Here is a 25,631-nt window from a genome sequence, read left to right on the forward strand (position 1 = left end):
CTACTGCTCCGGCCTCACCAGGCCACTCCCGCTCTGCTTGGGCAGCTTCTTAGCCTGGAAGGGAGCTACACAGGGTGGGTCGTGGGCCCGTGGTCACAAAGGGGTCAAGTGGACCTATACCTAAAGTCCCCAAGGCGGGAAGTTGGGCTGGAGTTCTCGTAGGCAGAAAAGAGGGTTCCCTTCCTAGAAGCTCCCCCAGTATGCACGAACACTCCTGAGCTGTCGCTCCAGTAAGTGCCTGTGTGAGGCCAGGAGCGAGCAGGGACACCCAGTTCCCCTGGACTATGGTTTCCTTCATGAGGCTGCAGGGCCGGATGCGATCCATCTCTGTGTCTCCAGCACCCAGCTCAGAGCAGATGACAGAAGACATGAGAGAACCGATGTCCACGGTGGAGAGCGTCTGCTGCGAAAGACCAAGGGTGCCATCCTGTCCCCCAGCAGCCCATGGATGGACGTGTCAGGCGAGAGCTGTGACTCCTTTGATGAGAGCCCCTCCTTCGAGACCCCTCCCAGCTCGCCTACCTTCTTGTGGGCAGCGATGGCCAGCTGGGCCCACTTCTCCAGCGTCTTCAGGGGTGTGATCTCGCGGTCAGGGATGTAGGTGGGCACGAGGTTCAGGAGGCGCTCCAGAATCATCTCAGAGCCGTAGTCCACGAAGTATTGCTGGGAGGCCAGCTCAGCCAGGTCATCCTCCTAGGGTGGGCAGGGGGTGTCATCCTCCTAGCCGGGTGTGTGTGTGTGGAGAGCTCGTTCACACACCCTCTGGGAAGCCCTTCCCAACCACCGAAACCCCCGGGGCCCCGCCTCCTGTACCTGTACCTCCCAGACCCTGGCCTGCGCTCTCACTCATTCACCAGGAGCTCTTGTCTGCTTAGTGAAACCACGAGCTCCCTAAGGGCAGGGCCACACCCTAAGTGCCAGGGACACCAGAGCTGATCCAGAGACACCAGCCAGCCCACTGGTGAGGGAAGTGTATCACCGTTACCTACTCCATCCCCATCACTACACCCACGCTGGACAGTCAAAGCATTGAACAACTCATGGGCTATAATGCAGAAGCTTCAGAATCAGGCGGGCCCCTTCTCTGCCTGCAGCTGGTGCATGGCAGCCCCAGTGATGCCTGCCTGGGGCTCCCCGGGCTCTGACAGCAGGGGCTATAGAGAAAGGCTCTTGGGTGCCTTGAAGGCAGTAGATATATCCCAGTTAATTCAAAGTATTTCAGAATTTATCAGCTGATATGGCCGTACTAATGAATTCTGCCTGAATATCAGCTCACCACCACCAGCACCACCACCAGCACCACCACCACCGTCCCCAACACCAACACTGTCACCACTACTCTCACCTCCACCGCCACCAGCGCCACCACCGCCACCAACCATCCCTTTCATCTCCATCATCTCCATCCTCATTCCTCCATCATGATCCCCCAAAGAATCACAAGTATCACGAGAACCATCATCACCATCGTCGGAAACAAAACAACTACATTGCTCCTGTCCTCGGAAGGAAACAGAATACACATTTGCAAACTCTGGTCTAATGAGTGAATCTCTTACTCCTTTTGGGCAGAGTTTTCCAGACTAATCCAGAACAAAACAGCAAGTTATGAAGCATGTCCGCTGTACCGGGCACGATCACTGCAGCAGTGTGAGAACGCCTTCCACTGGCAGGACGCAGGCTGTCCTTCAAAGCCCTCGCCCCTGTGGGGAGTCTTAAATCCAGGAGGGGCCTGGATCATGCCTGGCCTCAGCCGGGCTACCCTCCACATTGGCTAATGGTGGGTCACAGACAGTAACACTCAGCCCAAAGGCGGCTGTGAGCCAAGCAAACTCAGGCAGATCAGCTTACACTCACCTTCTCACACCTGTACTCCCCGAACTTGACCCCTCGCACCACCTGCTGGTAGATGAGGTTGGTGGCCACGTTGTCTTCCGAGGGGTTGTGCCAGGGCGTGAAGACCTCTTTGCGGAAGAAGAGCCGCCACGGGGCATTGCGCTCCTGGGCGCCCTGCTCCTTGGCATACTGCTCACACTGGGAGATGGCGTCCATGACGTGGTCACTGCCACTGCCCAGGGAGGATACCTGTGAGCACAAGGCAGGAGGTCAACCAGTGGTAGGGTGAGCAAGCAGGGAAGAACCACGCAGAGCCGGCAACTGTGGCGGCTGAGGCTCAGAGAGACGCAGGGCAGTACCAAGGCCGCCGAGGAGGCAGACCACCATAAGGCCCCTGGATTCCAGCCCTGGGCTCCGAACCGGCACAGCTACACGGGAGTTCTCATTTCCTAGGGTAAGCCTTTTGTGAAACGAATGGACAAATGGTCCTTGAAAACACAAGAGGTATCTATCTGTAGGGGACAAAAATCCAGGCCAACCGTGTTGGACAACACGGCTCTGTCCCTGGACCCGCAGGGCGGGGGGCACCTCTGCTGTGTGTGATGTTGCTGGGTGTGGAGGCAAATGCACCCAGCCCCGGCCCAGGTCCACAGAGAAGGCTCCAAGCCTGATGTGCTGGGGATGCACACACTCCAAGTGGTCGCTAAGGAGTGAAAAGAAACTACCATATCAACCCGATGAGGAATTATATCCCCATCTGTAAATGAGCAAATGGAATCTCGGAGAGCCAAGTGGCTGCACGCCCCTCCAGCCTGTATCTCCCATGTTCTTTCTCTGGCAGCAGGGGAGGATCGACTCAGCCTTGCTACGTACCACTGACGTGAGCTCTGGGTTTCAGTCCACACTGTACTGCTGGATTTTTCTTTGGGGGCTCGAGAGCTCTCCACCATCCTAATGGGTTGGCCAGAGCCAGGGTTACCACCCGCTAACAGAGGAAACCAAGGCCCTGAAGGTAAAATACCAAGCAAGGCCATTGGAGTCAATAGGGGACAGCACCGGACTGGGGCTGGTTGGCAGCCCAGGGTGGCGCCAGGGGGAGGCGCTGCAGAGGCAGCCGTACCTTATCGAACAGGGCAATGTAGAGGGAGAACCCGAAGCGGTCCTTGAGCGAGATCTTGTCGGCCAGCGCGTTGCAGAGCTCCTTGGCCGTGGTGGCCGAGTCCGTCAGCAGGGTCTTGGTGGTCCCATCCATGAATGTCACGGGCAACATAATGGGCTTCTTGGACTTGGTAGCCTGAAAGTGACCAAAAAGGGTTTGTGGAAATCCTTTCACTTCAGACCAGCTCACTCACTCTTCTCCCAGCTCTCTGCTTCCTTTGGGGTTGGAGCCTCCCCAGATCCCCGGGGCCCCAGCATTCCACCAGGGCATTGCCTGCCCCTGGTCACAGGTCCCCAGGGAGCCCTACTGTGCTCCCCACCCCAATAGGACTTCCATGGTCCCTGAGCCAGGGCGTTGGAGCTGGAAGGTGGGCATCGCCACATGCCAGGGGCTCCTGCTCTCATGTCACTTAACCATCACGAGACCCTGTGAAGCGAGTATGTCGTTGCCATGCTTCAGATGAAGCAATGGAGACACAGAGGGGACCCCCTGCTCAAGTCACTTTGATCATAAGGCCAGCAGTTGGAAGTCAGTCATCCACTGGGGGCTTTCCCGAGGCAAGAGGCCTGGGATTCCAGAACTTGAGGGTGGGTGCTTGAAGAACCACAGAATCCCGAGGCTGGGAATGTTTCTGGGGCACTGGAGATGCGTGCGTGCAAACATACACTGAGCATGCGCGCGTGCGCGCGTGTGCACACACACACACACACACACACACACACACGGGGCCGGGGCCACACCTGCAGCTCCAGCCAGCTGGGCGGCTGTGTCCGTGTCCCATTGACAAAGGTCCTCCTGAGCCGCTCCTCACAGTACGGGGCGTAGCCGGGCGGCCCCCCGTGAATGAAGTTCCGCAGGTACTGCAGACAGAGGACCAGATGAGGGGACCTGTACACTCACTGGGCTCCCCCACCTGGACCACCAGAGCGGCCTGGCCGGGTCTCCTGCCTCACAGAACCGACCAGCCAGTCTGGACCCCCGTCACCTGCTCTGCCTCTGTGTCCACAGCACCCAGAGACTGGCACTGAGAGCAGCCAAGAAACTGACCTGAGATGAACTAAAGTGCCTGCTCTAAGACAGTATGTAGAGGGTTCAGGAGACGTTGCAGTCAAACTCAATCTCCTCATAAATAAAATGCGCTGAGGGGAGAAGAGCATGACATGCTGGTGCCTGGGAGGAAGGGCCAGAGAGATGGGCCTGGCAGGAGACTGAGGCCTGAGAGGAGATGACCTGGGCGGGGCGTCATTACTCAGTCCCTCTGGGCTTCTTCCCCCCCCCCCCCCGCCGTTCTCTCCCCTCTATGCTGGGGGCAGGGCCCCGCTCCCCTTCTCACCCCAGGAGGCCAGGCCCTACCTTAACAAACTTCTCAGAGGGGGCGAAGCAGCCCACACAGAGAGACACGAGGATCCAGCCCCGAGCATAGCTGCTCTTGGAGGGGTTGTGGGTGAGCTGCTTGCTGATCTGGCAGTAGACCTCATCCCTAGGCAGGCGGGGGCATGGAAGGGAGACTGCCTCAGAAGAAAAGCCACCCCCGCCCCCCGCCCCAATCCCACGTCCTCTCCTGCTTGCCCAGGAGGAGTGGAGTGGGGCAAAGCAGGGAAGGCTGGGCTAGCGTCTGCTTTGGAGACCGGCTCATTAGGCATGAAGCACCGTCCTGACTCCTATCCAGATCTACAGCCGGGACCCCAGGATCCAGAGGGTGGGGCATATCCTGCTCTGAGCACAGTGCACGGTGAAACACAGGTTCCACCGCCCCTGCCTCTTCCCTCACCCGCTGGGTGGCCTGGGCAGGTGAGTTTACCTCTCTGAGCCCAAACCACAATCAGGCAGCAGGTACAATTTATACTAACGGCAACTGGCAGAGCGGAAAGAGCACAAACATCTGGGAAGTTTCTCTGGGGAGATGGAACGACTAGGGACTTTGACTTTCTCTTGATACAGGCCTGTAATGTTTGAATATTTAAGTGGCCGTGTATTACCTTCGTAATCACATTAAAGCAACGAAGGTAGTTTTTTGCTTTCATTTTGAAGAGAAACTTTAGTACCTTCCTTACCGGATTGCTGTGAAGAAAAATGAGCCAAGGCTTATAAAGCACCTAGCACAGTAAACCCTCAATAAATGCTAGCTGTAGTTAGGACGCTGCCTGCCAGTTCAGGGCCATGGGCAGGAGCCACGATGAAGTGACCACCAGGGGGCACTCACTGCTGCTGCTCCTCCCTCTGAGAAGGGCAGGCCTGGGTAAGCAGCGGGTACTAATTCAGTGGCTCCCTAGTTTGAGAGTTCGCCAACCAGTGCAACTTCAAAATAAACTCTTTTTATCGTGACAAAGACATTTAAAACACACCAAACACACACCCAGCCCACTTTCTATATCACAATCATTTTGTTAAAAAAAAAAAAAGGTAATTTTAGTATTCAAAAAGTAAAAAGGGTGAAATCTCAGAACATAGAACCGTCCTTTAAATAAATTAAATTTATCTTTAGAAACATTCTTATTCTCCCCATCTTGTCACAGACATGTGAAAACTTTATCACCTGAAGCTGGGAGCCCCTGATCGCCTCGCTTTATAGACAGGAAGCCCCAGACCAAGAGAAAGGAGGGGTCAGCAGTGGTCCCTCGGGGAGCCTTCTGCCTCCTGGTCCAGGGCTCCTGACACCATGTTCTTTATAAGTGATCATTTTAGGCCTAACGGTGAGAAGAGTGGGAGGCACAGTCTTACCCCTTAGCGGCTACATTTTTTTTCTGGAGGTGGGTGACCCTGGGCACTGTGACCATCTCTGAGAGGTAGTAAGTAACCTCAGGGAGCCTGGCAGCAAGGCAGGTCTGGGGGGCTAGTGACCCCTGAGTAAGTCTGTCCCCTCTCAGGACTTCAGTTTTCCTGTTGGTAAAATGCTCAACCTCCCATCCACCCACCCACCCCATCCGGCTGTCCTCCCAGTCAGCATACACACGTTCACAGGGTCAGCTCTCGTAACTGACTGTACTGTGTACAGAGAGTTCTTAGAAAGTCTTATCTCTGTTTTCCCTTCACTGACTCAGCTAAGCTGATTCTTTAATTGCTCCTGGATCATCCTAGCTCCGCCACAAACCCCCAGAGACGTGAGGTGAGCCTCTCCTGGGCCTTGGTGGGAAGGATGCACTGTCAGGATTCTAGGCATGCTGACCATAGGAACCCTGCCCTTGGGTCAGGGGCAGTGACCATGAGCCGGCAGGGAGGGGGTTAAAGCAGAAAATGCATGCCAGATAATAACTATGGCTATCATCGTGCCTCCAGTGTTAGAAGCTTTCCACAGTTTTACCTTCCCTCGAGCCTTTGAGGCAGGTACTATTATTATTTCCCCTTTACAGATGAAGAAACCAAGACTTACAGAAATGAAATAACTCTGCCAAGGTCATATGACTAGTGAGCCGAACTGAACTGAGGGACAAAACTCAGTCCTCTCTGGCTTAATTTGCTGTTAAGGTGACAAAGCCACAACTCAGCCACCAAAACCCTTTCAGGGCTACACCATGGGAAGTGCAGGGCGCCTCCCCAGACAGCTGGCCCTCCCTGCACCCCTGCCCCTCAGGCACTGACCGGAGAGCTGGCCGCAGAATGCCATTGCCAATGATGAAGTGCAGCTTCTCCAGGTTGGAGGTGGGCCGGTCCTCCAGCATGCTGTTGCCCTGCACTGTAGACTCCCCGTCGTGCAGCCTCTTGGTCACCTGGGCCACAGGGAAGGGACATGGCTCAAGCTGGGCTGGGTGATGTGAGGGGCCTTGCCTCATGCCTGAGTCTGCCCACTTCCCCAGACAGCAGACTCCTGAGAGTGGCCAAAAGAGCAGGCTCCCACCACGATCATATCCCTCCCCCCACCCCACTGCCTGTCATACCCCACCTTGTGCAGAACAGACGTTGGATCAATGACCAATGAGCATTGGCTTGATGGCACCCACTTCTGGGGATAAGGCTCCTTGACACCGCACCCCCATCCTCTACCCCAGGAAAGCCCTTTCAGCCAGGACGAAGCCTGCTCCTCCAACTCCTGGAGGGACCCCTATTTCTCCAGGGTAGGTCCACACATACACGATTCTGACACCCAGAGTGCTCCCCAGTCACCACCACCCATCACCAGGGCCCCAGCCCCCTATGTAAGCAGCCCCCAGCCTCGGTTCCTACAGATGCGTTTCTCCTCTCTGGTCCCACACAGCCCACAATCGCAGCCCTGCACCCTGCCCAGAAACGTGGAGTGAGTGAGAGGGTAAGCAAAGGTAGCATGCCTCTGCAGATGCCTCAGGGAGGGGTGCGGGAGGGTTTTCAGATGGAAAATGAGATAAGAGCAAAGGCAAAGCAAGCTGTGGAAGCCCCAAGGAGAAGCCTGATGGCTGTAGAGGGTCCTAAGAGACTTCCTGGAGGTGATGCCCAGGCAGAGAAGAGAAAGGAGGAATTTTAGGCAGAGAGGCTGCAAATGCAGAGTCTGGGGAGCCAGCCCCCTGTGCTGGAAATGCCTTGGTTTCTGTCTGTCTGCCCTCCCAGCCCGGACGATCCTGGAGCACAGAGATGGTACTCAGAAAAGGCCAGGTGACTAAACCAAAGAGTTCCAACAAATCAATAGCGTGGCACTCATCCCATAAAAAATGTCCTTGGATCAAATGCAATGCGTCCACGCCCTGGCGGAAGATGCCCTCCCTCTCACCATCTGTCCGTCCAGTCTTCCCCAGCTCTCGGGTCCCCTGCTCTGAGACGCCTGCCCTGACCTGGCCCCAGCCTGAGCTCCCTGCCCTCTTCCTGTCTTCCTGATCACTCCCTATGCTGTCCTGCTGCTGGCCATCCCAGAGCCCTGCGGACGGGCGATGTTGATTCCTGCTCCCATCCCCGTGGGTCCCAAGACCACCCTTGTCCCAGCCCGGGCCGCCTGAGGCAGCTCAGGGTCTGCTCTAACCTCTTCTGTCAGTTTTGACTTCTTCTTCAGGGTCAAGTGCACCAGCTTGTGCCTGACGCTGCTCTTCTTCTGTCCTTCGGGGAGCTGGGCCTAAAGGGCAAAAGGGGTTCTGGGTCAACAGATTGGGCCCGAAGTAATGACAAGAGCAGCTGACGATGGGGCTAAGGCTGGAGGGGTGTCTCACCTCCATGCTAATGTTTAGGAGGTAAACCCCACCTTGCCGCCTCCACCCCTCATCCCTCACCGCTCCCCCCACCAGCCAAATGACAGAAAGGAAGACTGAGACTCAAAAAAGTCAGTGCTGGCACGGGCTCTGACCGCAAAGCCCGTCTGCTCTGCCACGTGGCCTCACTCACTCGGGGTCAGCCCTTTCCAAAACACTCAGACATTTGTTCCCACAAGTAGACAGAAGAGATGGGGTTTGGGGAGGTGAGGCAGAGGCAAATTTGACACTCCTCCCTCTGAGGACCCTGAAGCTGGGTTGTGGAGCAGCCCCGCCCTCTGGCCTGGGAGGGACGTTGGCTGGAGGCACCTGGGTCTCACCTCGCCCTCGCCCTGCAGGGCCTGCAGCTCCCTCTTGTACGTCTTCTTGCCCAGGGTCTCGTAAATCTTGGTCATCACAGGGATCTTCTCGCTGCCGTCACTCATGGCCGTGTGGTACTTGGGCTCGGGGAGGTCCCCCATGAATCGGAGGATGGTGATCCAGACCGCCAGGGCCGCCTGCGGGCAGAGCGGCGTGAGTCAAAGCCTGAGCACAGGGCACAGCTAAAGCCGTCAGAGTACGCTCGGGTTCGGGGGAGGACGGGCGAGGCCTGCAGGAGGGTGCTGTGCCAGTGCTCCAGGTGTTCTTGGGATCTTGCCCCCGTGGCCGGGCCCCAGGCCGGGGGCAGGTCAGGTCAGCCCCGCGCCTGCCCACCAGGGACCCGCCACCTCAGCACCTACGCTGCCCACCCAGCCCCAGCCCTCACCAGCTGGTCACCCTCGTCGTCGTGGTACAGCAGCGGCTGCTTGAGCGGCCGCCGGGTATAGGTATGCGTGGTCGTGCCCTGGAAGTAGGTGGCAGCGAACTTGGCGAATTTGTACTCAGAGAGGTCCTCCTCGTCCTCATCAGGCAGGGGCAGGGCTGCGTCCAGGTCCTCCTCCACCATCTCCCTCCGCCCGCGCTCCAGGTCCTGAGGAGACGAGTGGGGTTCCCTGCCATGGGGCAGATTCGAGCTGGGCCGTGGTCCCACACCCTGTCCTGCGGGGCAGCTCTCCATCCACAAGGGTGAGCCGTGTTCATCCTGTTCGCTACCCAGACAGAGCCTGGCCCATGGTAGGTCCTCAATATGCCAACTAATTAGAGTTTATGAGTGGCCCTGGAGGACAGTGATTGACGGGCCTAAGGTCATGTGACAGGCTGGTGGCAGAACAGGCCCTAGAACCGGCAGGCCCTGGCCCAGGTCATTGCTGCTGCCCTCTGCTCAGGGGGACTAGGTGGACTGTAATGCAAAGAAGCACAAGAGAATGGAGGGCCATCACACTGGGGTCTGTCCCCAGTCCCTGTCTCCAGACCAGTACCTCAAAGCCACTGGGTGCCTGGCCCTCCTGGCCTGGCAGGCCACCCGAAGTCCCCAGGAAGCCGAACATCTTGTCCACCATATCTGAGTGATTGATGGGCTCATGGCGGGCTCTCTCCATCTGCTCCAGCAGCTCCTTCTTCCGCCGAGCCTCCTCCTTCTCCTTCAGCTCCCGCTCCGCATCCTCACGAGCCAGCTGGGCCAGGCGCTCCTGGAAGGTAGGGGTGATACAGAGGAGACAGCCTCAGGGAGCGAGCCCTCTCTGGGGAGCCTATGAGAGCCCCTGCAGCAACTAGGCTGGAGTCCCGAGCTCCCCCTCGGCCTCCTTACTGCTGGGAAGGACTGAGCCTCAGGCTTCCCCACCTTGGGCCATGCTCCACTCAGCCCTCAGAGCCCACTGCAGACAGATGCACAGACAGAAATGCTGCATGCCTTTCAGGGCTCAGCTGCAACACCTCCTCCAGGAAGCCTGCTCATGCCTTCCCAGCTGGAAGGGACCACCCAACCAGAAATCCAGCTTCAGACCATCACTGTCCAATGAAAACATAAGGTGAGCCCATGTATATAGTAGCTACACTTAAAATGGCGAAAAGAAATAGGTGAGATCCATTTTAATAATATATTTTTACCCAGTATTTCCAAAATATCATCTCAACATGTAATTCATCTTTTTTTAAAAAAAGTACTGAGGTATTTTGTATCCCTTTTTTTCTTACTGCCTTCAAAATCTAGCATGTATTTCACACTTAGATCACTTTGCATTTCAAGTACTCAGTAGCCACATGTGGCTGGTGGCTCCATACTGGGTCCTCTCGCCCCGACTCCAGGTAGAAAAGGTGCTCCTGTGGGCGTGGACCCTCTCACTCTGGAGCCACAGTCCTCTGTCCTCTGTCCTGGCCCGGGACCAGGAACCCAGTGCACGAATGAAAGGAGGTTGTGTGGACAGAGGATGGGCAGCCGGTGTTGGGTGGGGGCTGCTGAGCCAGTGAATGGACACCGGAGGGCCGGGGCATTCCCGGCTCACCTGATGCTTGCGTTCAGCTTCCTCCTTGGCCTTCTTGGCACTCATCTCTTTCCGGAGCTTCTCCTCCTCCGCCAGCCGCATTTTCTCAGCCTCCAGGCGCCGCCGGTACTGAGGGAAGGGGCAGCCAGGTGGGCACCAAGCCCTGTGCTTCCCCCACCTCTACCCTACCCTACCCTGACTGAGGTCTGGGACCAGGAGCTTTGCCCAATAATTTGGCAGAGAGGGAAACTGAGGCATCTGGGAAATTCTTCAGGTTACACAGTGGCCTGGGGATAACACAGATCCCGAAAACAAACCAGGTTCATCTCAGCCTCCCAAAGATTCACGAGAGGGACTGGGGTCTCCAGTCAAGATGGAAATGAGGGGTCTGGCCCCAGTTTTGTCATTCCTCAGAAGAGGCACAGCCCTAGGTCCTCTCCGTAGGCCTCAGCCAGCAAGTGGAGGTGATTCGTCCTCTGGAGGTAGAGCAGCAGCAGCCCTCAGAGGATACACCCCTCATGGGGCTGAGGACGGAGGATGCTGTAGACTTAAGACCTCTCACCTCAGCCCTGAGGCGCCGGTGCAGCCTGCGGGCGATCATGCCCCGGGCGTAGGCCTGCACGGTGAGCACGGCCCAGAGGCGGTGGCGGAAGGCCTTGCGCACCAGGTAGGCACGGCAGCGAGCCTGGAACTCGATGATCCGCCCTCGGGCCAGGCGGTACTGCAGGTGCAGCTTCCGGGAGCGGTGCAGGGCCTGGAGCCGCAGGAAGCCCAGCCTCATCTGCAAGGATGCAGCCCCCTCAGAGCCTCGCTCCAGACTCGCCCTGCCCGCGGCAGCATCACTACACTGGGCCCACTCCCCGACTGGCTCGCCCTGAAGACACAGCTCTGTCTCTCACACTAGGGCTCCCAGAGGTAAGCTCCGCCTCCTCTCACAAGTTCCCCGGGGAGTAAGTAGCCTTGGCTTCTCCTGAGATGGGCTCCTGAGGGACTCCATCCTCAGACCAGGAGCCGGTCCCCTTCCTGTGCACCACCCCAGCCCTAAGTCGAGGCTACAGCCCAGCTGCCTCACCAAAGTCCATGGGACACACCTACTCCTGGCCCCCTCCGAAGTCTCTAATGATCCAGTGCTCACACCAACAAAACATCCCAGAGGAAAGCCCAAACATTGCTGACCAGATGGGAAAAGCTGAAAGAATCGGACTTGGACTCTGGGGATGGAGGAATTATAAGGGGAGGGCGGGGCAGTGTCAGGAGGCCACCCAGTCCCCAAGCACAAGTATGGTCTTCCTGCTATGGCAACGGGGCCAGGTTCAAAGGCCTTGAGGGGCCAGGAGCAGCCCCCTTGGGGAGGCTCACCAGCTCGTAGTTCCTCCTGCAGTGGTAGCCCCGCCAGTGCCGCTGGATCAGGGTGGCGGCATTCTTCAGCTTCAGAAAGTTAGACCTGAAACAGCAACGTGATGCAGGAGACCCCCAGAGCAGAGACTCGGCACCCAGAGACGCCCAGGGTGCGGGCGGGGTTTGGAATCAGGAGAGCAAGGGTAGTCCCCACTGTGTGTCTCCTGGATACATGACCTGGGTCGTTACCACTCTGTGCCTCAACTTCCTCATCTGTGAAGTGGGTAGAATGATGCCTGCCCTGCCTGCCTCCCAGGCTTGTCACATGAGCCCAACAGGGAGGCTTTCCAAGGTATTTATTAAATGAATAAATGTATGAATAATAATTAAATAATATAATGTCGAAGATGAAAAACTTTGAACACTATGAACATCACTTATTACTGTCTAACTTCCCCCATTTACAGATAAAAAACTGAGGCTCGGTGTGGTTGGGACTAGAACCTACGTTGTCTGACTGACTCTGAGTGAGTGCAGTAGTGTTCGCCTGCACACACGAAGCAGCTTCCACGGGTGGGCAGTCGCCCACTACCTGATGGAGGACAAAGACACCACGCATCGAACAGCAGGTATCTGCTGAATGTAGAAATAAATACAGGAAGAGTGAAAGATGAATACATCAGTGTGTGAGTGAGCCAACAAGCCAATGCCTAGATGCATAAGAGAGCACCTCTGGGAGGGGATGATGAATGGACAGACAGACATACAGATAGACAGACAGGTGGATGGGTGGGTGGATGGATGGGGAGAGGGAGGCCATGACCAGATGAGATGCAAAAGGAGAAGGCCGTGAGATTTTTGTGGGGCCGAAATCACAATCCCGAGTCAGTCCTGACCATTTGTGAATTGTCACAGCTGTACACGTCTCCTACACTGAACATGGGACACGCTTGGTAATTTATAAAACTCGAATTTCCTCTTTGAGAAATTTCATCATGAATCCGAGACCACAGAGTGTCCGCATGTGTGCGCCCCATGCAGCTCTGTGTGTGTGTGTGTGTGTGTGTGTGTGTGTGTGTGTGTGTGTAGGTGAGTGTACGGTGTTCCCGGGCATACGCGGCACTGATGGGTGTGTGCACATCTTGTGCCTCTGTGTTCATCCACGTGGATGCAGAGGTGTGTGTGCTTATTCTCAGTGTTCACGCGGGGGGAGCAGAGGAGAGCCAAGCACATGCGCATGCGCCTGTGTGTGGGTTGAGGTGGGGCGGAGTCTTTCCCGAGCGTACCTGTCTTTGAACCCCCGGATGACCTTCTGGAGGAGAACGACTCTGTCGGTGATGGCCTTGTCCCGCTCCATCTCGAGCAGCGTGTCGTGGCGGTCCTGGGGGGGCAGAGCTCCTCAGCTGCGCCCACCGCGGTCTCCAGCCCCCAGACAAGACTACCAGGTGGGCTCTCGCTTCTGTCACTCGGACTCCAGCCCCAAAGCTTAACAGGGCCCCACGGGCTCCCAGCCCTGCCCTGGCTCCACTGCCATAAGTACATAGAGAGGTGACGGTGGCTGTTTCCCAGAGGCCTGGGTGCAACAGATGGAGCAGGAGCAGCCTAATTCGACTGGGTGGGGCCTGAGAGCACACACTCGCTTCATTCTTGTCGTCTTCCCCGCCAAGTCCCTGCCTTTCCAGATGCCTCCATCACATCAGCCCCTGACCTGAGCCAGGCCACCATCATATCCCTCCAGGGTCTTGGCAGCAGCCTCCTAATCAGTCTCCTGGCCTCTGTCGCTCCCACCCGGCCCTCCCTAAGGAGCGACCTCTCTAAAATAAATCTGATGGTGACCTTACAGTGATGCCCTATGGTTCCTCAGGTCAAGCCTGATCTCCCCACCCCGGCACTCAGGCCCTCCATGATCTAGACCCTGCTGACTTCTCCAGGCCTCTCTCCTCCTCACCCGAGCCCCAACCCTCTCCCCAGTTAGACAAAACTTCATCATTCAGTACACATGAATCGAATGTCTCCACTGCCAGCACTGGGCGAGGTGCTGGAGTGGAGCCTCAGGGAACTAGGCAGACTGGACCCTGCCCTGGGGAAGCTGAGTCTCATGGGGGTGCCATATCCACCCAATATCACAGACCACACTCTTGTGGGCAGGGCTCAGCACAGAGGAGCTGCTCAGCCAAGCCTTCCTAAGCGAATGAATGAATGAAAGTAACCCTGAGGCTCCGGAAACCACTGCCCATTTCTGAAGAGCCCGGAGAGGTGAGGATGGGTCAGTATGGCCCTCAGCGCCATCTGGCACTGGGCGCCATCGTGTGCACGCCTCCTCGCCCTCACCCACACAGGCTGGGCATCAGACCAACCCAGGCCGGTAGCCCAGCACCTGACCTTGGATGACTCGCCGCTCCTCTCTGAGCCCCTGAAATGGGCTTAACAATCCTACCTCACTGGGCTGCTGCGACAGCTAAATGAGATCATGGACAAAGAGCCTATACCAGGGTCTGGGCGATTGTGAGACACACAAGCAGGGAACGGTGGACACATTTTTCCAATAAGGAAATGAAGGCTCAGGGAGATGAAGGGACTAAGGGACTAGTCCAAGGCCCCGCAGCCAGGAAGGAGTCAGACTGGACCTCAGGGGTCCCACCAGCCCAGGGCTGGCTCCTCCTCCCTTCCCTCCACCCAGACATCCTGCACTGCCTGGGCCCCACCCAGTACCAGAGGAAGGAGCCCTGCCCCTTCACCCAGGACAGCCAGAAATCTAGTACATCGGAAATGGAAATGGGGAAGCCGGCATGCTGGGAGCGTACGCTGCCTGCTGCAGCTGCCCCGCCACCATCAAACCCCAGCAGGCTCTGCTCCAAGGCCGGGACTCCCCGTGACCCAGTTTCCTGCTCCCGGCCCTGCCAGGCTCCAATGTCCTGCCCAGGCTGCCAGGTGGGAGCCAGAGAGCGCCAGGTTTGCGCTCAGGGAGGGCAGAAACAGGTCAGGGAACACTAGAGTCCCACCACAGCCCCTGGTGAACCCTGCCTGGCAGGAAACCACAGGAAGGGACCTAAAGATTCACTCAAGAGCCCACCCCTTCCAGGCACATTCCAGTTTACAGATGGGGAAATGATGCTCGGAAAGGGCCGGTGACCTGCACAAAGTCCCAGGGAGGACAGCCACAGGGTCAGGATTGAATACAGGCCTTCCCGGTGAGCCCACCTTGGTCTTCAGTTTTCTCACTCTCCGTCGGTGCTCTGACCCCAGCCTCAGGTCACAGGTGGGCTCCCCCACCATGGAGGCCTCATTCCCCACCTGCTCCTCCTATCACAGGCTGCAGGACAAGAGGATCCAAAGGCCCAGCGCTGACCCCATCTGATGCTGCGGCTTCTCCAGGGCTGCCCCCTAGGGCACGTTCCCAGCCACGACGGGGAGGTCGCAGACCCCAAGGCAGCCAGAGTCAGAGAGGCTGTCTCACCTTCAGAAAGATCTTGGTTTTGCCGATCTGCCAGTCATCGTGGGTGCCCAGCACAGCCTCAGCCATGCGCTGGCACGTCCCCCGAAGGTCGTCCTGGGGGAAGGGGTGAACATGGGGATGGGCAGCCCTGCCCGTGGCAGGCCACCTGAGTGTTCCTACCGAGGCTGGGAGGCAGGGCTCTTGCTCCAGCTCTGCGCCGACTCGCTGTGTGACCCTTGACCAGGTCCTGCCTGCTCTGATCCTCACTTTCCTCCTTAGCTCTGCAGCATGACTGCAAAACCGTCTTCCATATCTAACATCTGGGGCCCACTCGGCAGCCCTGGTCTCGTCCATTACACCACATGTGTGTCATGTCCATGCCCACCAAGCATGGCCACTGGAGCCTTCAGATGCTCTCCACTGCCTGACCCTCAGCTTTCCCAGCTGTACCTGAGGCGGCTGAGCCGATGTCATGCCTAGCACTCTACACCAGTGAGAAGACTGGGGCCCTTGCCCGGCCCAGAGCTGGGACCCTCCCTCCTGCCATCGAGGCCCTGGCTCTGTACCTGCTTGTAGGCTGGCTTCACACCGGGCAGCAACACTCGGTACCGCTCCACGAACTCCACGAAGCTGTAGCGGATGGGGTAGCCGGCTCGGCGGATTCGGATGGTCTCCATCATCCCGGAGTACCTCAGCTGGCGCACACACAAGTGCCGGTCGAACAGCTGCAGGGCACAGAGCCGAGTGTCAGCACTGGAGGCTCCTGCTGGGAGGCCTTTCCTGCTCTGCATTTCCCAGCCCAGGTAAATCCCGAGAGAGGCCAAGGCCACACGGCAGATGAGGAAGGAGCAAAGGCAGGACTGGCTCTTTATCTGCAGTTCAAACCTACACAACAGTAGAGACCTTGACACACAGTGAGCTGGTGCTTTGGGGGCACAGAGGAGAGATGGTTTAATTCCCCCTGGCACATCTGGAGGGGGCTTCATGGAGGAAGTGGTCTTTACTCTAACCCTGACAGGAGAGAGGGCACGGGGGCGGGGGGGTGGGGAAGAGGGATTGGGGGGGGGGGAGCATGTGCAAAGGCGTGGAAGCCCGAACATGCAGGACATGTTGGGGGACTTTACAGGGACTGAGGAGGCTACTTCACCCCAAGATTGCGGTTGTATAGGTGGCAGATGCCATGCACAACTCAGGGGGCACCTTTCATGTTCCAGCCATTGTGCATTTGTAATTATTCAGATAACTTTCTGGCTGCTGACAGTAAAGTGCCTTAAGAAAGAGACACATTTTTCTAATTGGCACAAAGTCATTTTTGTGATGGCGGCAGGACCACTCGGGGTTCCTGGAGGGGCTGGGAAGGCTCTCAGGGAACAGGCTAGGAAGGTAGCAGGGAGCGATCAGTTCAATTTGCGTCTGAGTCTCTTGTCTCTCATTGTGGTCAGAAGGGGGCCTGGACAGGAAGGACAGAGGCAGAAAGGCAGGATAGTAGTGAGGATGTCCTGCTGCCAAGGTCCAGGCCACAAATGCTGCGGTCTGGGCCCGGAGAAGGTTCCAGCACATCTGAAAGTGGGAGACATGGTACCCACTGCCTTGACAGGGCCCTGGCTCCAGTTCCCCAGGACCTCCTGCGTTAGCTGGAGAGCTTGCTGGAGCCCTCTGTGACCCTCACGCCCCTGCAGACCTGGTCCGAGTCCCAGGGGCACTGGCGAGAGCACACTCCGGGGAATGTTTCCAGGCAGGGGGCAGGGCTGGCTTCCGCCACCTGTTTCCTCTCCCTCCAGGCACTTACTTTCCCTGGCCCAGCACTGGCCTCCTGACTTCCGTCCCTCCCCAGACCCCCAGGCCCCAGCTTCCCCCCAGGCCTCTGGAAAGAGCCCTGTGGTAAACAACACCCTCCTGAACCCTGGAAGAAGAGGAAGCCCAGCGAGGGGCGGCACAGAGTCCCGCTCTGCAGCCTCAAGCCCCTTAGCCGCCCTGAGCCTCCAGTCCCACATCTCAAATGTGTGGGCTTATCAACCACCCTGCACCCCATGGCCCAGCCCCTTCATCACCCCAGGCTGGTCCTGGGCTGGCTCCCTGCTGGGGCCACTCACCATGGGCTTCTTGAACTCGTTAGGCTTGATACAGCGCACGAAGAAGGGCTGGCAGGCACCCAGTGTGCGCATCAGCAGCTCCAGCGACCGCTTGAACTGGCTGCTGAGTGTGGGCGAGCGCTTCCTGGTCTCGGCGCCCTGGGGGGATGGACCACAGAGATGGGAGGGGCTGACCTGCGCCCCTCCACACTCCCGGAAGGGAAGCTGGAGGGGAGGGCAGTGGGGTCAGGGCCTAAGGGAGAACTGCCCAGGAAAGTAGGCTGGCCCAGCAATTGGGGTTATCTTGTGACCCTCCTGGTCTGGGCTTGGAGCTCGGACCCCAGCTGCACCCCTTCTGGGGATCATCCTGGGACCTGAGCCAAGAGGAGCATGCGTGGGGGGTTGGAGAGCCCTGGGTTCCACACTGTGTGCTGGATGGCTCTGGGCAAGGCACAGCTCCTCTCTGAGTCTCCATCCTCCCTTTCCAGGAATAAACCAGTGGCCAAACTTGGTCTCCTCAGGGCACTGGGTTTGTCCCTAGAGACAGGTTAGACAGACCTAAATCCCAACCCTGGCCTCGCCACCTCCTAGCTGTGTGATCTTGGGCAGGTCACTAACCAGCACGAGCCTCCCTCTCCTGGGTGGGAATAGTGTCACTATCTAGCTGACAGGGCTGTGACAAGGTGGACCCAGAGTATGTAAACAGCAACCTGGGAACCTGAGATGTAGATAGGGAGGGTGCTGCCTATGCCCTCCCCTCCCTGTGGGATCAGCTGGTCAGCAGCAGGCTGGGTGCGGCAGGCCCCAGGCAGCCTCCTAGGAAGGCACGCAGCCGGCCCCCACTCCTTGGCCCCAAGGCCCAAGGCTCAGTGCTCCACCAGCCTGTCTCTGGGAGAGCAGGCCAGCGACCCCTGCACCTCCCTACCTTGGTGAGGTTCCCTCTCTGAATACTGAGAAATGAAGGGCATGTTGCAGGGGGCGGGGCAGGGGGGAACCTGAACAGCAAACGAACAGGAAGTGGATCATCTCAGACCGATACTGAGAAACTAGATATAGAGACTACATTTGATTCCAGAGCATTTTGATGTTATTGTTTTCCTGGAGATTTCATTTGGGTGAGGATTTCTTATGAATGAATTCGATTATCATTGTAAGAATTAATACTTTAAATTAGACATAATTTTATCTGATCTCCTATAGCGCCAAAGCCGAGGGGTGCAGATACAGACGTGTGAGGTATGCTGGGAAGGCAGAGGCGTTTAACGCATAGACAATATGCCCTCAGACTGAAATGGAACTTGTCAAGAACAGCAAATACTTGATATTCTGAGAGTTGCCGTGTTCTCCATTTTAGCTGTATTTGGAACATGACTAGGGTTTGCCGAGGGAAGCTGGGAGTAGGGTGACTGTCAGGTCTGTGGTCCCCACGGCTACCCCCAAACCCAACCCAGCAGCAGCACTGGGTGACCCAGACTTGGAGGGGAAGCTGCACAGGTTGGGCTGTGCCCAGCCTGCGTTAGAGCTCCTGCCTCAACACACACACAGCACAGACACACACTCACACACACAACACACACAGACACGCACAGCACACAACTCATAGCACAGGTAGCGCACACACATTTACATCGCAAAGCACACACAGAGCACACCTGTACACACCAAGCACACACACACAGCACACACACACAGCACACACTCTTCTTTGGTTTTGATCGCACTGGAACCTCTTTCTGCCTTCCCTGCTGGGCAGCGAGTCCTGTGAGGACGGGAGGGTCTGCCTTGCTTGCTGCTGTGCCCGGGACCCGGCGCGGCAACAGTCAACCACACTGCTGAACTGCGGAGGCGCTGAACTCGTTCCGTGTGTCCACGGCTCCCGGAAATTGTCCACCTTCCAATTCCTCAGGCCAAAATCTAGGTATCGCCCCCTTCTCCCACATCCGATATGCTGGCAAATCTTCTTGGCTTCCCCTCCAAAGTGGATCCGGGGTGCGACCCCTTCTTCCCACCTCCCTCACCATCACCCTGGTCCGAGCCGCCAGTGCAGCTCTCGGACAGCTCTGGGATTAGTGCAGCAACCTCCAGACTGATGGCCCTCCTTCTGTCTCCCACACTCCACGCCACCCTGCACTCCGCTGTCAACACAACGGCCTGAGTGAAGCTGTTCAAATACAAACCTGGTCACGTCCGCCCCCGCTCAAACCCCTCTACTGCCTCCCCCACTCGCTCAGCGTGAACACCAAGGTCCTCTAAGGAGCAGCAGGTCCCGCAGGACCTGGCCTCCCTGACGGCTAGTCTCTCCGCCATCTGCTGCTCTTCCTACAATGCACCGCACAGGCTTCGGGCTCGAGAAGCCCCTCAGAGCGGCCCACTTGCTGTTTGCTCTCCCCGCAATGCTTCCCCTCCAGAATGCACGCGGCCGGCTTCTTCCCCTCCTTATCAGCCTTTCAGTATGGCCGGTCCTGAACCCCCTGCTCAAAACTGCAAAGCTCCCACCAGCATTCTGCACTCCATAATTTTTCTCCATATCACACCACCACCTGACGTATTATATATTTTACATATTTATTTGCTTATTATGTCCCCTGCTGCTAGAATGTGAGTTTCATGCGGACAGAGATCTTTTGTTTTGTTTGCTGCTGCTGCTATGTTCCCCGGCAGTAGAGCAATGCCTGGCATATAATGGGCACTCGGTAAGCATTTGCGGCTGAATGAATACGTGGGCCTATGCCGCTGCGGGGTCTGTTCTCACTTCCCCAGCTACCTGGGTTCCTGATTCGGCTTTATTTCATTGAGGAGAAAAGTGGCCCTCTCTGATATTCCTTGTTTTCCAGAGTAAACTGAAGATATTTGGGGATGGGGGACAGGCGGAAGTAAGGGAAAAGTCCAAAAGTCAATGTTCAATGACTCCAAGGAGGGGATCTGAGAAGCGGACACGTGAGCATGATGTGAACAGGGCTGGGAAGTCACAGGCAAGAAAAGTCACCTACACAAAGAGTGAACAAAGATCCCGTGGACTCAGGGCCCGGGGACATGTGACTGGACTTAGACATTAATGGTGGTGGCGGCGGGGGGGAAGGGGGGGGCAGTCAATGCCTTGGAAAAACTACTGTCTTCATGCTTGGCTGATCCCTCCGGCAGCAATGGCTGGGGTGAGGCTGCCCAGGGTGCCCTGGGGAGGCAGACACGGAGTGGAGGGATGGGAATTCAGAGGTTAGGAGCCTGCACAGGATGGGTCTGGATCACTGGCTGGAGGCATCTAGGCTTCCACCCTGAGGAAAGCATTGCAGCTGGTAAACTGTATCGAATAAATCATGACTTCACACTTCACCGAGTTCACTTCCATGTCGCTTCAACAGTGCTATCATGTTTCCAGCAGTTACAAAGCATTTTTCCCCCAAGGGTGATGCTTACAGAGAGAGCATGGTGCAGTGAAAAAGAGCAGGGGTCTTGGAAAGTCTCACTTTAGCCCTCACTTGAAGGTGACCTTGGACAAGTCCCAGCACTTCCCTGAGACAGACCTGGATCAAATCCCTGTGTGTCACAAAAGCTGGATGACCTCGAGCAAGCACCTTGGCCTCTCTGGGCCCCAGCTGCTTTGGTTGTAACATGGGGGCAACAGCGATTCCTCACAGGGTTGCTGTGGGGAGTGAATCAGGTACGAAATGTAAGTGCAGAGCTCACAGCCTGGCCCAAAAGAGGAGATGTAATTGGTGTCAAATTTGTCACCACCGTATCTAATAATTCTGTGCTCCAGAAACTCCCTCAGGAGTGGATCATTTCTGGAGACCTCAGGGTCTTATGCTTGAACCTCTCCATGGTGCCTCAGCAAGTGGATTCTAGTCCCAGGGTCCAGGAGAAGGAATCTTAGAGCAGGAAACTTCATGGGGAGGTCTCCAGATGCTTCCAGATGCTTTGGAACGAGAAGAGAGGAGGAAGGAGAAGACGGGGTTCAATGGTCTCCCAGGACTGTCAAACACCAGGAGGAATGGGTGGGCCTAGCAGGGAGTGGGTTGGGGACTAGAAGAGGAGAGAGGAGAGTGGGCCCAGACCACACCTGTCTCATCAGTGCTGTGACCCTGCGCGAGGAGGGTTCACAGTCGGGGCTGCTGGGTGCTGGCGCTTCCGGTTCCTGGGGCCCCTCTCTGTCGGTGGCTTTACATTCACCCCATCAGCCATATGGGCCACAGTGTTGGCCTTGGGAGTGGGACACCAAGGCAAATCCACAGGCAGAGGACAGAGGCCACCGTCCAGACGAGCGCCCTGCTCTGCTGCAATGGCTTTCATGAATTGTCTCAGAATTCTGTGAGGCACTGGGCAGCAGAGGGATGCGAGGTGCGTAGGAAGGAAGAGGGACTCCGCTTTAAAACTAAATGTGGAGGACATCAGTATTAGGCAGAGAGGAAATTGAGGGTTGAAAAGGAAAAAGAAGAGGCAAAGGGGATGGCAGAGATATGCTGCTGCGAAAATGTCTGCAGCACTTTTGGAGTGCCCTGGGAGCCACAGCCTGAAGGGGGTGGTCAGGACACACCAGGGATGCTGTTCTAGGACTTAAGGAGGTGCGGGACGATGACTTCCACGGCCAGCTCCCTAGGATGCTGAGACTTGGGGTGAGTCACGCCCCATTTCTGAGCTTCGGTCCCCCATTTGCAAAATGCAGAAAATACCACCTGCCCCTCCTGTTACACAGGATCATCAGAGGATCTGACCAAGTCGCAGATGTAGGCACACTTAGCAAGGCCTGGCTGAGTCAAAGAGACTCAATTCCTAGAGAGGCCTCGGGAGACACGGGCTCCATCCCGGCTCTTCCCTGACTCATGGAGTAGTTGAGCAAGTCTTGCCTCTTTTTCTAGGACTCAGTTTCCTCCTTTAAGAAACTGAGATGCCTGCAGTACACACAACTCAAAAAACAAAACCACTTCACAAACCACTCCACAAAAAACACACTCCAAAAAGGAAAAAAAGAAAAAGCCGGCCCTTTTCCCAAGCCTCAGTGCCTCTGGGGCCAAGGACACAGCCCAGCCCCAGGGGCCACTGAGGCCTCTCCCACCATCCTCTAGCCCCAGGTGGAGTCTGGGTCTTTTACCTTAGCAGAAGCTGCTGACTGGCGGAGAGTGCCCGATGAATAACCACAGAGAAACTATAACAGGAACCACAGTGCAGGGCGAGATGGAGGGAGGGGAGCAAGGAGAACGTGGTGGGTCAGAAAACAGGCCAAAACCCACAGGGGCAGAGGGTGGGGCTCCTGGGGCCAGGGGCAGCATGGGCACCAGGATGGGCCCTGAGGGGGCAGCGGCTCTGCCCCTCCCTGTGAGCCCTTCTGTGCATCCTTCAGGAAGCCATGGGACAGGAGGAAAATATGAAATAAAAAGGCATACGACACATTCCTGAAGAAAAAATCCACCAGACTACGACCCTAGGGAAAGGAAATGTAGATGGCGGGAAATTCTCTGTCCCCTGCATGGGCTCCAGGACTGACACAAATACACCTTTTGTGCCATTTCTCAGAACACCCACACCCATCCATGTCCTCGGGGATGCATGTGCTCCCTTCACCCGGGCTCCCTGCTAGCACTAGGGGGCCAGGCGGGGGGGACCCCCCACCGTAAACTGAGTCCTGGTTAGGCTCTAATCTGTAACCTCTCACGTGACCCTTCTCTGGGCCTTGCACCCCACCTCACCCCCCAGTCAGTACAAGAGGACCAGATGGGAGAGTCTTAGAGACCCCTCAAGGCCCCTCCTGGAACTAGAGCAAAGCACTGCAACCAGAGGGGCCCAGCTGAAGCTATTGGACAAGGGAGAGAAGGGGCACTAGACACTAGCCAGGCTTTCGGGGGCCCCTTCCTGCCCATGGAAGCCCAGCCCTGACGTTACCATGGCGACGTCAGCCTGGAAGATCTGCTTGATGAACTTGTTCCTGGAGGAGTGGACCAGCTGGATGATGTCTCCATGGAGGGTATCTCGGTTCTTCTCCAGGAAGCCTGGGCAGCGGCAAAGGGCGGTCACATTTCACCAGCTCTGGCAGACCAGACTCAGTCCCTCCCCAAATCCTCCTCAATGACCGGGAGGAGCTTCAAAATTCATCTAGTTCAGCCGCACCCATATTACAGTGGGGGACACTGAGGCCTGGAAATGACAGCATCTTGCTCCAGATCACAGAGAAAGTGAGTGGCAGAGCCAAAACTGGACTCTCTCTTGTCAACCACACAGCCCTCCTCTTCCAGGCCCCGTCAGAGAGGAGGGCAGGAGGTCTCAGTCCCCGGGAGGGAGCAGGACCACCTTCCTGACTGAAACACCCCAGTGCCTGCAGTGCTAGCCTTAGTCTTTTGAACGACAGTGTCAAAAACCCTCGTTCAGTAAGTGTGTCATGTGGGAGAAGACCCATGTTGATCTGGTACCACCTAACAGTAAAGGAATCAGTTAAAAATAGCTTGTATTTGGACCATGTCTTATGTTTTACAAAGTGCCTTCACAGTTCTGATGCTCACGACATCCCCTGAAGATGCAAGGCAGGCAGGAATTTATCTTCTCAGGAGTTAAGCAATGTTCAGACATGCTAATCCCACACAGCAAGCCACAGGCAGAGTTAAGACAAGCTCCCAGAACCCCTAGAACAGCCTAGGGAGGCTCCCCTGCACCACATGGACCCCAGAGAAGGCTGCCATTCCTACTGACTGAGGAGTCAGGAACTGGTTCATGCGGGCCCTTGCTAGGGCGAGGCAGGAGAGGGGGAGCCCAAGGGCTGGGGATGCCTGAGGAGGAAGAACACTGCACAGAAGCGGCACCCTCCCGGCACAGGACTCGGGCCGCTCTGGCTGGTGGATGGCACAGAGCCCCAGTGCTGGGCTGCCCGCCCAGCGTCTGAGGGGGAGAGAGCTGCAGGAGGCGCTTGGAAGTGGGAGAGTGGGCTCTGGTGTTGGGACAGAATTGTTTGTAGGGCTCTAATTAAAGTTTTATGACAGACTCACCATGGGACCTTGGGAAGGTTCCCTCTGGGCTTCAGCTTCCTCATCGGTCAGATGGGAATGACAGTACCCATAAGCTCTTGCTTCTCTTCACATCACCTAACACCACCCATGTCATAAATGAAACGCTAGCTTAAAACAGTACTTTTTGAACCAGAAAATGCTGGTAGAATTGTCTGAAGCAACTCAAAAATGATTAGTGACCTCAGGCAAATTGTTTCCCTCTCTGGGCTCCGGTTTGCAAAACAATTAAAATAGACGACTCTTATGTTCCCTCCAGATCTAACATTCTATAATTTTATAAGCACGTATAGAGTTTACTCATTTTCTTTTCTGTATCCTCAGCAACAGTGTGAAGCTTTGTATATAACAGATGGTCAGTGAATGTTGGTCGAACTGAACTGAAAGATACAGTCTTTTATTACTCCAAACAACAGACCCATTGGTTTGCCCAACAGTCCTTCAAATTTAATGTTGGCTTCCTTCTTTCTAACAGAGGGATCAGATCTCACACTCCATATTTTAAGAGAGGGCTGATCCCATCCCTACCGCATGGCTCACCGATAACACTCTCTGCCTTCTGGACCAACTCAACAAAGAGGTATGAACCTGATGGCTTTTCGCTGGTTTGTTTTGAATTTCACTGGTTTGGACTGTGGGTGGGACCCTTTGAGACTGAATGGCAAGAGAGTAATGTAGACACATCCCACAACTGATGCCTGTTTGAGGCCAGCCCTTTACACCGGGGTGGGAGGTGTGGGTTGGCAGGGCAGTCTGCAGGCTCTTGACGGACCCTATAAAAATTTCAAGTGGGGTAACTTGACTGTGTTCTGACCCCCTTCTTCAGTTCAGAAAGAAAGAAGTGCACCCCTTCAAAGCTCATTCTTGGTCTTGTCACTGAAAGAGTCCTGATGAGTAACTGAGCTGGTTCTAGGCTTTGCACCCATTAGACGATATTGTATAAGGACAGTTAACCCCCTTTCTGAGCCTCTGTTTCCCACATGTGCAGAAGAGCACTGAGTTCACACACAAGAATTGAAAGCAGGGACTCAAACAGATACTCGTACACCCATTTTCATGGCAGCATTATTCACAACAGCAAAAAGGTGGAGATAAATGTCCATCAACAGATATATATAATAGAATATTCATCAGTCATGAAAAGGAAGGAAATCCTGTCTCATGCTACAACATGAATGAACCGCAGGGACTTTGTGCCAAGTGAAATAAGTCAGACACAAAAGGACAAATGTTGTGTGATTCCACTTACATGAAGTACTTAAAATAGTCAAATACATAAAGACAGAAAGGAGACTAGAAGTCAACAGGGTCAGGAGCG

General features: G+C 56.1%; 1 protein-coding gene across 6 annotated transcripts in view; it reads right to left on the reverse strand.

Annotated features, from left to right (window-relative positions):
- Positions 1–25,631, reverse strand: part of MYO7A (myosin VIIA) — an 82,844-nt gene that overhangs the window by 22,221 nt on the left and 34,992 nt on the right. For all 6 annotated transcript variants that reach the window (XM_016161573.2, XM_016161574.2, XM_016161576.2 and 3 more), the window contains 18 exons: positions 23,202–23,308; positions 17,349–17,486; positions 15,822–15,980; positions 15,277–15,369; positions 13,106–13,200; positions 11,841–11,925; positions 11,044–11,262; positions 10,503–10,610; positions 9,480–9,689; positions 8,888–9,091; positions 8,463–8,639; positions 7,920–8,009; positions 6,575–6,702; positions 4,349–4,475; positions 3,736–3,855; positions 2,957–3,130; positions 1,858–2,085; positions 523–693 (listed from right to left, as the gene is read on the reverse strand). In XM_016161573.2, coding sequence (XP_016017059.1) covers positions 523–693; positions 1,858–2,085; positions 2,957–3,130; positions 3,736–3,855; positions 4,349–4,475; positions 6,575–6,702; positions 7,920–8,009; positions 8,463–8,639; positions 8,888–9,091; positions 9,480–9,689; positions 10,503–10,610; positions 11,044–11,262; positions 11,841–11,925; positions 13,106–13,200; positions 15,277–15,369; positions 15,822–15,980; positions 17,349–17,486; positions 23,202–23,308 — 2,633 coding nt within the window. The remainder of the gene's footprint in view (positions 1–522; positions 694–1,857; positions 2,086–2,956; positions 3,131–3,735; positions 3,856–4,348; positions 4,476–6,574; positions 6,703–7,919; positions 8,010–8,462; positions 8,640–8,887; positions 9,092–9,479; positions 9,690–10,502; positions 10,611–11,043; positions 11,263–11,840; positions 11,926–13,105; positions 13,201–15,276; positions 15,370–15,821; positions 15,981–17,348; positions 17,487–23,201; positions 23,309–25,631) is intronic.

The sequence above is a fragment of the Rousettus aegyptiacus genome, unplaced genomic scaffold (assembly GCF_014176215.1).
Source record: "Rousettus aegyptiacus isolate mRouAeg1 unplaced genomic scaffold, mRouAeg1.p scaffold_m13_p_5, whole genome shotgun sequence".
In the NCBI taxonomy this organism is placed as follows: Eukaryota; Metazoa; Chordata; class Mammalia; order Chiroptera; family Pteropodidae; genus Rousettus; species Rousettus aegyptiacus.